Below are 13063 nucleotides of genomic sequence, written 5' to 3' on the forward strand. Positions count from 1 at the left end.
TATAGTACTTATCTGGGTCTTATTTTTGTTGTCAACTGTTGATGAAATTTAAGCCTACTTTTTATACTAATGGAAAAACTACACTAAATAATTTTTTATCTAATTAAATAATGCATCTCAGAACAAGCAAAAATCAAACAATGTTCTATAACTATCATAACTTTTTCTGGCTTTCTAACTATGGGATAAGAGCCTTTAAAATTTCAGCTAAGCTCATCGATGTCATTCCTAAGAAAACAAATTTGAAACTGAATGAGGAAATAGAAAATGCCCTGTACAGAAAATGTAATATAAAGCTCTTGTCTTACGTAATTTGATAGAGTAACGAAAACTACACATTCACCAAGTGATTTACAACTTATGTAGTGGAATTATTAGTTAGACACAGTTCAGAGGGCAATAAAACAACCAAATTTAAACAGATGGATAGTGTTACAAGCTTTAAGGTATTTAGAATAAACAACTGTAATTTACTGTTACGGTGTGCAGTCATTCTAGAAAGAAAAAGGGTAATTTAGATTTATATCATATTTTTTATGGTGGTTATGAGGCTGGTCAAGTTGATTGAATGCATATAGAGTTAGGGTTGAGAAATAACAGATGAAATATAATGTTTTACTAGGAAAAAAACATTTGATATTCATTTATAAGGTTTTAGAGATTATGCAAATGAAATCTGAGAATTTTTAGGTGAAGAAAAGTATTTTTAATCTTAACATGAAAATCACTTTACACTTTGAGCAGTCAACACATTGATTCCCTATATTCACAGAGAAAACTTTAGAAATAATACTTTATTAAAAATTCTGATTGTTCTGTCTACAAAAGAACTTGTAATGTTTGGTGAAAGCTTGCAAAATTTGGTGAAGTTACAAATAATGTGTTAAAAGATATAGTATGGAAACTAAAGGTACTTTTGGGGTCATGAACTCGGCTGAGCATAGCGAGAAATTTAAGTAGTATAGTAACAACAATTAAAACAAATAACATGGAAAATGTTTAGAAAGGGGGGCACCATGAAAATGTTTCCACATCGTGCAGTAGAGAAGAACGTGTGTGCTTATGGCAGTGCTTTAGAAGAAAATGCATATATATGTCTTTGTTTATGGCAGTGTTCTAGAGGAGAATGTTTATGTGTCCATGGCAGTGATCTAAAGGAGAACATATATATGCCTATGATAGTGAAAAGAGTTAAAAAATCTTGGTTGATATGATTTAGAGCAATTTTAGAATTGGTGATAAATATAACAAAGAAAAGACATTGTTTCTGTTCACATTTTATTTGAACATTGTTTCTCAATCAATAAGGATATTTAAGAACATTTGATAAAAAAAGAACAATGTGGGAAATTGTACAAAGCTTGGATAAAAACATCAATATTAACAACAAGAACAAAAAGAATGCCTCAAATACATGTGCAGCGTTTCAGCTTGTATATCGATATTTAATGCATTCTGAAACTCTTTGTGCAGTCTCAGAAGTATGTTTAATTCTTCCCAACAGTTCTATAAACTCCCTTTGCAGCCTCAGTAGTGTTTTATCCTTCCCAACAGTTTTTTAAAACTCCCTATGCAGTTTCAACAGTGCATTTTATTTTTGTAAATGTATAAGTATATGAAACTTATCTGTTTTGTTCATGTTTTTATGTACATACCTAAGTCTTCTAGTTAGTTTCACATGATTGTGGCAATGTTCTGGAGAAGAATTGGTCTTTTATGATGAACTAGATTTGGTGAGCTGTGCCTAGATATTCAGTGTGTTTAAAGTTAGCATAGTTTTTGGTTTATCAACATTTGCTTGTTGCTACTGGCAAAATCAGTAGGGACATAGTGATTAGATTACATTTATTATATCTTTCTGCCATATCTTATTTGAAAGCTGTTTGCCCCTTTTTTGCTATAATATATATAAAAGCTGATTGGGATGTCATTGATTATATCTCATGATATGTTCACAAATGTATATATATCCAATAATATCTTCCATGATGTATATTCATGTGCAAAAGAACTTGTTTTTGATGTTTTGCAGACATTCCTGACTCAAGATTATTTCATGTTTTGGGGTGGTGTCTGTCATAATGCTCAAGGTGCAATTATTGATGGTACCGTTTTCAGTGCTGTTAAATGAAATTGTTGGTTTGGTAAACATTTGATGTAGTGTTTTTTTCTTTTAGGATATGAAAATTTACAGTTTCTTCAATTGATATTTGGGGATACTGTGCTTTGTCAGCATATGATATTGGGTCTAATATTTCTTCTTTAGGTTCCCAAAGAGAAGTTTTAGAAATTCAAATCAATATTTTCTCTGCACAAGTATCCAAGATGGTATCCTGATATGTTGAGGTGAAAGCTTCTGGTTATGTACTGTTAAGTTGTTGGCATAAGACTGTAAGCCTTCTTGAAATTAGAGATCTTTCTGCCATATGATCACAACTCCCTCTCTGTTAGTTGGTTTGATAACTATTTCTTTAAAGAGTGGAGTACATATATTGTTTTTCTTTGTTATAGACATGGCTATTTCTGAAGCTACGAGTTTTGAAATTTATTTCCTTGGTCTCATTTTGGGAGCTAGAAAAATATCTGTTATCATCCACTGATACAAGGTTTGCACTGTAGTTCGGAGAAAGAAGTCCAGTCTTATAATATATCATTTGGTATTATATATATATCTCTTTGTTGTATTGTCTTATTAAATTATTGAGAAAGAAAACAAAAACAATAGTGTACAGTTCCCCTTTATCATGAAATTCACTTATAATTGAATAGGTAGTTACAAAATCTAGCACATATTTTACAGGTGTTTCAACTTCTACTTTGGAGTTTCATGTATTACCAATAACTTCTCATCAAAGTAAGCTACCTACATAGATCAGAACTAAAAAATAACCAGTAATTTAACATATCTATCTATCTAGGAGTATGCAGTGTTATAAAAAAAAGCTTGAATTAGTGCATTTCTAATAATTATTTTAATCAGTTGAGTCATTTGAAAGTTATTTATATTTTCAACTGTAGTTTCTATTTACACTGAATTAATTTTGAAATATACTTCCATACTGCAAAATTGCGATTTCAAAAGAGTAATGTTTAACAGTAAGTAAAATACAGCTGAAAATAGCAACACTCCATCTACACTTATGGTATCAATAAAGGTACTGCTTTTTTTATAATGATCATTACCTTCTTTTATCCCTTCTTTCTTATTTCTCATTTAAAATAGTTTTCTATTTGCTTGTTTTACTTGCTGTAATTGAGAACTATTTGTTAGAAAGTTTTCAAGAAAAATATTTTTGTTTAACTTTCCAAATAATTAATTTTCTTTTGCACTTTCCTAAAATAATTCTTTTATTATTGTTTAATGTCTTAACTATCATTAATAGTTTGTTTAGCTATTATATTTATCATTCTAATTAGTACCTGTATCATTTGTCTTTTTCATTATTTTCAGCTTCCCCTTAGTATTTATAGCCAAATTCTTCATAAGTATATATGTGTTTTACTGTCATATGGTCATTCATCCTGTATTTTACAGTTTTATTTATAATTTTGGAACTTTTGCAAGTTTTTAATTTTTAGTCATATTACAACAATACATGAAGCTCTTTTCCCACAATGTTGTGAACAAAAAGTAAATAGAATTTTTTTTCCTTTCTTTAATTGAAACTTCTTTATTTTTTTAAGAATTGCATCTAAATACCAGTTTATGTTACGTTTCATATTAGAAATTACAAACACAATGGGTATTGAATACAGCAGTTTTAATGTAAACTGAAATTTCAGCTATGAAGGAACAGGAAGATCCTTATCTCTGAAACTAATGCAGCAACTACGTAGTCAGTCTGTTATCCAGAGTGGTAAAGGAACTAGCACAACTAATGCCACAAACACTACTAGTGTTTCTACTGGTATGTTTTTTATTGTGATATAAACATTTAGCAATTGTAATTTTGACATAAGAGTATCATGTATTTTGTTATATACTAGAGAAATTTTTATGAGACAAGATTTCTAGTTATAAGAATTCTCTTTTTTTTCTTAGTAAAGTTTATTTTAGATGAAAAAATATTAAATAAAAATAATGTTTCACTACTGTTAATGTGATGATGCCATGTTAGCAGTGGTGAAACATTTTTATTTGGTATTTTTTCTATCCCATTTCAGCTGTTTTCTGAATTTTTAAGGTTTTGTAGTAAGTGGGATACCTCCAGTATCTATACATATAGTAAGGCTTATGACAGAGTTTCTTTTAAAATAGTCATTCTCTATGATCTTTTCTTGTAAACAACTTCATAAAATTTGAGTTGTGTTTTGGTAACTGATTTGTGGAAGAAACTAACTTTTCATATATATTAATGACCAACTTCAGCAGACCACTTCATATTTTCTGTTGCCTTTAAGTGATCTTTGTTGTTATTTTACACTACTAATATGCATTATAATTTAAGAATCCATTTAATTTGTACAATTAATCTTAGAAAACAAAATTATTACCTCATTTGTAACAAGACCAGACATGACCTAGTGTTTAGTGTGCCTGGATCGTGAATTGAAGGGTTTATGGTTCATGGCTTTTTGCCTCAAAAATGTGTTTTGCATTTTGTGACCATGAGAACATGATAAGAGTGACAGTCAAATCACACTGTTTGGTTAGGCAGGAGTAGCCCAAGAGTTGGTGGTGGGTGCTGTTGACTATCTGTCATCCTCTAGTATATTAGTTTAGTGTTAAAGTATAGGTAGCCTTTTGTTAGCTTTATAAAAATTTTAAGCAAACAAAACATCATTTGAAGCTTTCCAATTGGCAGTGTTAGTGCAAACACAGATCTCAGAGAGAGAAAAATCTGTAGCTTTTATAAATTGTACTCTTTACCATCTTTTTGGTTGTAGATAGTGTTCTTTTAACTTTTAGTTTAAAAGTAAATAGTAATACGAAAATAAAAACAACAATCTTAAAATGTTCGAAAAAAATTTTAATATAAATATTATACATAAAACATGAAATGACATGCTTTATATATCCACTGTGAAGCGTTTCCGAGCAAGGCATATCGGTCTGTCTCTGTCCATCCATCTTGATCTTGTGGATAGGATATCTCAACATTGGATAGGTGGATTTTAACCAAACTTAAACAACAAGGAGTACATACAAAGTTCTAGAACTGATTAACTTTTGAAGGTCATGGGTCAAAAGTCAAGGTAAAAAAATCTCTTGTATACAGAAAATCTGCAGTCTTGTGGACAGTCTTGCACACCATCAAATTTGAATCAATAAAAAAAGTATACAGTATAACATTAATATGGGCATAGAAGTTTCGTAAACATAGTTTGCTGTTGTTTTTGTGTGTGTATCCATTTGTTTGAACAATAAACATAGTTTATCTGATAAGATCAAATAGCATATTGCTGCAAAGATTATTGCTTGTTTGTTTGACTTCCATTAGTATATATACAACAACCAAAAGTATTCGTTCGTAGTGATGCAAAACGTTTAAGTTAATTTACCAATTTAAATTATTTCATGGACTTTAAAAAGGTTACTTGTGTTGTATTCTTGGTTTCACTCAGAGCCAAAGCTCAACTAATTATACCACCCATAATGAAAAGTAATTGTTGAGCATTTCAGTCATGCTGAGGCTCAGCAATAACATACAGTAAATCTACATTTTTATTCTTTAAGTTATGTCACATTTTGAAATGTGAATAATAATGTGATTAATTCCTAACAATTTATTGTAGAATATCCTGCTTGCGAGATAAAATTTGGCATCAACATTATTCATGCCTGTTCTCCCATCATTTCAAAAGTGAATGTTGAGCTTTGCCTGTGTGCGCAGCTTTTCAAACAGGAGACAGACGAATGCTCAGACACACGCTACAGGATGTTTGAGATACCACTATTGCTAGGGCTTGAGTCATGAGTTTTTATTTTGTATTTGTTCATTACTTATGATGACCATATGAGTATTTTTAAGCATGTTTCATTCTTTAGGAAATAGATAGTATTTTATTTGTGTTACAGTTATTTATTCTGTATGTGTGCATTTATAATGAAAAATATGGGCATAGTGAGTCTTAAGTTTAATTGTGATGGCTTAAGATACTGCTTTTAGCAAACTTAAGAGTTAAAGTTGTTATATTTTTGTTTGGTTTATTACCTATTTTCTTGATTTATGCTAATATTTATAAGTACAAAGAAGTACAATAGTTTTGTGATTATTGAAAATAAATTGCTATAAGTTGTTCACCTGTATCTTGACACAAAACATATATCAAATGCTGCTGTTATCATTTGGAGTTGTATTTTTTGATGGCTGAATGATTGCTGTAGTTGACATACAACATTTTAAATATATTTATTCAGCTGTAGCTAAAACAGTTCAAAACCTTCTAATATAAACTTACATTTTTGAAAATAAAGACAAATGCCAAATTTTTGTTTGTCATTTCATCATTTTCTTGATAGTATTTCTCAATGGCTTGTCTTCAGATATAAAAATTTTGTGTTGTTTTAATTGTTCAGCTACAGTATTGTACACATTTGCAAAGTTTAACATGTTTACTTAGTTATACAAGTAAGATCTGGTTTCTTCAGAACATGATAAAAACTACATTAAACAAAGCGTATTATACTAGTTTATATGTTTTTATATTAACCCTTCCCAGACGAGTCACGGGTCAAAGGCCATATCATCGCGTTTGTTGACTCATTCAAAATTTTATTGAACTACTATTTTATGAATTTATATCAATAAGTTTGGTATCAAACTGTAAATTATAATTCAAATTTTAGTAATGTACATTATCCAATTTCTTAATTTAAAAGTAAATTAAGAACAGTTAAACATTGATTTTTGTGTGTCACATGATATGTTGAATGCAGCACTGATTCATATTGAATGTTTGTGATATCAAAATACTAAGTCTGTAGTTTCATGTGAATTAGAAACTCAAATTTCTGATATTGGCAAGCTAGAATATAAAATAAGAACCTCATATCTTTTCTGTTTGCTGATATGTCACTGATATGCTCACCACTTTTCACTTTTGGAAACGGTCCCTTATATACACTTACTTCAATATATATGACATGTGAATAGCCAATCAAAAGCTCAGAATGTCCCTCTAGTTAACATATGCTTATTAATTTGAAAGTTATAGCATGGAAACTATGACAAGCACAAAAAGTTGGTCCTAGGGACCGAGCCTGTGCTGAAAGAGATAAACCATGTACTTAGTTTTTTTGTAAGTAGATATAGCAGTTTTAATTTGTTTCATGTTTGGTGAAACACTGTGATGTGGCATAATTGATATACCAGGGGAAATATATTAGTACACATTTTTTCATTTCTTCAGTTCAAATTTTTCCAGTCTTGTTATACTCATTAATATGATGTATTAGTTGAATAATTTTATATGTGAAAATGTCATCACTAAAAATGTTTCATTTTTTCAGTCTCACAAGATTCCATGTTGTCAGGTGTAACTACTTGTTCTATAATTACTAGTTCTAGAATTTATGGTTACAAAACTTCAAACTTTCCTACTTGGTGTTTTCAGTATTTAAAATGAGTCATTCCTAACATTTTAAACTTACCATATATCCTTTTTAAATCTATATTATAACAAGTTCATAATATTCTGAGAATGAATAATTTAAAAAGCAACTATGAATTTAATGGGAAAATTTAACTTAACTTCATTAAACAACCATGCAGTATTTGTGGATTACATATCATTTGTTTCTATTTTTATATTTTGTTGAAAAAGTGTGTTTTTTGTAAGTTAACTTTACTGTAGAACATTTTATTCTGCTGTATAAAGCTGCTTACTTAGCCTCAGTTATGTATAGAATTGAAATGTACAGAATGTTTAATAACTTTGGCTTGACATTTATTAATTCATGAAAATCTTTATTCTGATTGTTAAAATTTCTTCTAGGTCGTATACTCCATGAAATAACACTGAACGAGTCAATCAGATACAAAAATGGGGATGGTGTAGAACAATGGCTAAATGAATTGCTTTGTTTAGATGCAACAGTTGTCAAGTATTTGAACTCTGGCTGTCCTGTTCCTCAGTCTTGTCAGTTATATCCTTTAAGGTTGAAAAGTTTTTCAAATTATTAATTAGTTACCTTTAGTTTTATAGTTGGTTTTAATAGTGGTAAGCAAAAAAAACCACTAAAAATCTGATTGTAATCACAATAATTTATAAAATTATGTGTCTACTAACCATAACAGAAAATTTTGGAGGAAGTTAACAAAACTTATTTCTACGCAAAGTAGATCAGCTGTAAAGCTGGAAATGCAGGGTAAATAAATCAGCTATCAAGTTGGAATCCAAGTTAAGTAGATCAACTGTCAAGTTAAAATCGAAGATAAGTAGATCAACTGTCATATTAGAATTTAAGTTAGGTAGATTAGCTATCAAGTTGGAATCCAAGTTAAGTAGATTAGCTGTCAATCTGGAATCCAAGTTAAGTAGATTAGCTGTCAATCTGGAATCCAAGTTAAGTAGATTAGCTGCCAAGTTAAAATTGTGGGTAAATAGATTAGCTATCAAGCTATAATCTAAGGTAAGTAGATCATCACAGATGATCTACTTAGCCTGGATTCTAATTTGACAGTTGATATACTTACCTTGGATTTTAACTTGACAGCTAATCTACATACCTGGGGTTGTAACTTGAGAGCTGATATACTTATCCTGGATTCAAACTTGACAGCTAATCTACTTACATTGTATTCTAACTTGACTGCTGATCTACTTATCCTGGATTCAAACTTGATAGCTAATCTACTTACTTTGGATTCTAGCTTTACAGGTGATCTACTTATCCTAGATTCTAATTTGACAGGTGATCTACTTACCTTAGATTATAGCTTGACAGATGATCTACTTATCCTAGATTCTAATTTGACAGGTGATCTACTTACCTTAGATTATAGCTTGACAGGTGACCTACTTATCCTAGATTCTAATTTGACAGGTGATCTACTTACCTTAGATTATAGCTTGACAGCTTGTATTGGATTCTAACTTAACAGCTAATCTACTTGTATTGGATTCTAATTTGACAGATGATCTACTTATATTGGATTCTAACTTAACAGCTAATATACTTGTATTGGATTCTAATTTCAGATTAGCTGTTAAGTTAGAATCCAATATAAGTAGATTAGCTGTTAAGTTAGAATCCAGGTTATATAGATCAAATGCCAAGTTAGAATCCACACTAGCTGTCAGTGTACTTGTTTTGAAACATAAAAAATGTACTTGTTTTGAAACATAAAACCATCAGATTTCATTCAAACTTGTTTAACAACTGAAATGGGTAGAAAATATATTTGCCATGTGGCTTCTGCCTTAAAGAGCATGTTGTAATATGTAAACGTGGATATAAACAAGTGTATTTAGTATTGATGATGAAGGTTTTTCACACTAGCTTTAGTTTTGGTAGATATTGAATACTCAGGTTTGTTTCACATGTGGAAAATTGCTACAAACTTGATCACATTTCTAAGTTTGCATAGCACTTTTAGTGTAACATGGTTTCTGATTTATGAATTGAAAGGGAGAAATTACTAATATATTTGTTTTTATTACACAGAAAAATACATTGGATAAGCATAAATAATATTCAACAGATTAATTTTTTATTGTAATTATGAAAAATCTCACATTGAAGAGAATACAATGTGAGTTTAATAAAATGTTGGCTATAGTCTAAAAATTATTTTAAAATCTTTACAGAAGCTAGTACTATTTAAACGTTAAATCCTGATGTGTTTTGTAAATACTGTATGACTAAGCTTGGACACAAACAGTAATGTTTCTTAGCCTGAAATCTTGGACATATATTAAACAAAATAAAGGAAAGGCTAGTTGCAGGTTTGTTGGTTTAAAGCAGACATGTGTTAAGTATGTTCCCTTTATACTAGGCTATGATTGTTGAAAAAATGATGATTGAAACAAAACTTATAGACTAAATCCTTAAAAATATATAAATGTGATAGTTGATTTTCAGTCTATTTTTCACAGTTTCCTTAATGATTATCACATATTATATCAATCGAGACACATTGTTTAGTTACCATAAAGCATCAGAAGCTTTCCTTCAGCGAATCATGGCGCTTTATGTTGCTTCTCATTACAAAAATTCACCAAATGACCTTCAGATGTTGTCAGATGCCCCAGCACATCATCTATTCTGCCTTCTACCACCGGTAGATCCAAACACACGATCATTACCAGACGTTTTGTGTGTTCTGCAGGTAAACAGAAGGAAATTATGAAACTGATCTTTATTTTAAATATATGCTCTTTTGTTTTATTGTTGTTCCAGGTGTCTTGATATAATCTTTTAAGATTCTAAATTTCAACTAAAATAAATTGGGTGTCAAAATAATTATTATTATTATAGCCCTATTAAACTCCCCAAAAAATACAAAATTTTCTTTTAAGGAAACTAATTCTAACAGTTATTGAATAAAGATATTCAAGTTACTTGCATACAAACCTAATGACATTTTAAACACTCCTAGCACTTCCAATGTAGTGTTGTAACAGTTTTTATTCTTGAGAAGGGTCTTTAGGATTCTTTTGTAAAAAGGAAAAATGCAAAGTCTGCTCCATTTAATGATAAAAGCATTTTATTTCTTCAACAGCAAGTTCATATTAGCTTAACTAATGTTCACTAATGGGCATATATTCACAGGAGATACTAATACAACAATTACACTTACTAATTTCTCATGATCTATACAACATGATATATCTTTTATTGCGTCATTAATATCGTAGACTTAATATTACAAAGCTGAAGTAACCAATTGATTGACATCTCAAACTTGCTACTTTAGTCTTAATCTAAGTCTAGCTTAACTTGCATTTTATATTGCTTTAACTGTTCTAAAACTTTGGAGGAGCTTTTACCTGTTAAGTCACAACTATTGTATTACATCAAGCCTCCCTTTGACCAGTCAGTGATACAAACTTTTAGAAACATCTAAATTAAAAACATAGCCTAAAACAGTACCCTCTCACTGAATTGTGAAGTCCTTTGAATAATCATATTACACAGAGAAAACTGGTACATTAAACCTTTAGTAGCTTACTATGATTGGAAACTAATATTAATTAATAAAAATATTTAACAATGAAGTAACTAATGTCAATTAACAAAATTAATAGTTATAAAAATAGTCATTAGCAACATTAAATCATTAAATATTTGAAACAAAGTACAAACAAAATTTGAATTGACAAAAATTCTTTCTTTACACTGAAATGGTGAGGTTATAGAGTGTCAGAATCTTCTAACTCTCAACAAAATAATGAAAACATTAGTAGCAGATTTTTGGCTTTAATTATAGTACTTCCATATGAATAAGTAAAACATTGGAGCTATAATAAATATACTTCTCTGAAGATTAAGATGAATTAATAGAAGTGAAATTATTTTTTTTTTGTATTTTGTACGATGAAAAGTTTGGTTGTGTTTTAAGAAATGTTGTATTTCATGAAATATTTCTAAGAATCTGAGCTGACATAGAATATATTTAGTTACTTTTTTGTTAAGGTGTGTTTGGAAGGAGAGATTTCTAAATCAACAATCATAAACAGTTTATCTAGAGGTATGCGAGCCTCAGGAGACCTTATACCATGGACTGTGTCACAACAGGTAGGCAATCTCAAAAATGAAAATATTCAGTAGTGTTAGAAGTATGAAACATCAGTTATGCTGCAAATTCAGCATTACAAAACCCTGTAATTGTTTTTAAACTGTAAATACTCTGTATGCATTTCCTGCCTCGTAACAGTGTTCTAGACGTTGTGTATAAAAATAACTTATGATATAGTAAGTGTGACAGAATTAATTATCAAACTGTTTTAGCACTAGATTATCTGAGCATTCTACATGTATACTTTGAAGAGCTATAATTCTCTGAAGATTGAAATTTCTTTTTTGAATTCATGGTAGTTTGTTTTAATTGTCACTTAGTTTCAAGACAGTGAATTTCCAAGTTTATCAGGTGTCCGAATCGTCAGGATAGCCACACATCCAGACTACCAACAGGTAGAATTTGCTTTCATTTTAAAACTAGTGTAGAATCTAGTTTAAAAGCTGTAAGTTTTCTTTAGATGAATGATAGCATGAGGGTCATTATAAACCTGTTCATTAGTAAGAAAGTGTAAATATTAATCATAATATTAATATGCAAATATGAGTTTGAAATCATGTGGCAGTTGTTAGTGAATAGAATTTTTAAACATCAAATTTATTAAAACAATCGTTTTTAACCACTTTAAATATACAGAGTTGCAGACTTCAGTCATGTTTAGAGATAAATGTAAGCTGATGATGGACCTAATTTAAATTCTTTCAATAATATTTAAACAGATTTCATCAGTTGTAATGATAGAAAATAGCTCTATACAGTAGCACTTTTATAACTAGAAGCTGAAGACATTTAATTCTTATCATTCTACATTTCCTGTCAGAATCAACTGAGGTTCTGATAGCTGTTATCAGAATACTTGAATATTGTCATCTTATTTAACATAAACATTTATATTTACTTAACAGTTAAATTGCTGGATAATGCCCTGTAAGCAATCAAAAACCACTCGCCTTGATGCAATGTTATGAAGGTACTAGCCTGTAAAGATAGTTAAGTCAGAAGGATGTAATAGGAATAGCATAAACAAAAGCAAAAACATGACTTAAAATGATATAAAAAAAGTTGATACATGTAGATAGATAAATATTTAAGAAAACTAAAAACAAAAAGTGTACTTAGCCAATTTTTAGTGCTGTATTTCTTCATAGTTTTTTTATCATTTTTGTCATATCAAGAGCAGTATGTTTGATGATTCAAAGTTAATTATATATTAAGCCTAATATAAATGTATGAAAATTATAGTGAAATGTTGTAGTAACCATTGAAAAATATGTTACACAAACGTAGTCAACTTTACATGAGAAGTAAAACTTGTTTTTCTTTAACATAATCAGGCTTTATACATGTATGTGTGATGTAGAAATATGCTCTTCTAGGAC

General features: G+C 29.6%; 1 protein-coding gene across 1 annotated transcript in view; it reads left to right on the forward strand.

The window, feature by feature from the left end:
* LOC106456953 (RNA cytidine acetyltransferase-like) overlaps nt 1-13063 on the forward strand; it is a 61611-nt gene that overhangs the window by 31839 nt on the left and 16709 nt on the right. The window contains exons 9-13 of the mRNA XM_022382745.1: nt 3784-3908; nt 7939-8089; nt 10061-10274; nt 11582-11683; nt 12005-12079. Of these exons, the coding sequence (XP_022238453.1) occupies nt 3784-3908; nt 7939-8089; nt 10061-10274; nt 11582-11683; nt 12005-12079 (667 nt within the window). The remainder of the gene's footprint in view (nt 1-3783; nt 3909-7938; nt 8090-10060; nt 10275-11581; nt 11684-12004; nt 12080-13063) is intronic.

Source organism: Limulus polyphemus, unplaced genomic scaffold (genome assembly GCF_000517525.1).
Source record: "Limulus polyphemus unplaced genomic scaffold, Limulus_polyphemus-2.1.2 Scaffold274, whole genome shotgun sequence".
NCBI lineage: Eukaryota > Metazoa > Arthropoda > Merostomata > Xiphosura > Limulidae > Limulus > Limulus polyphemus.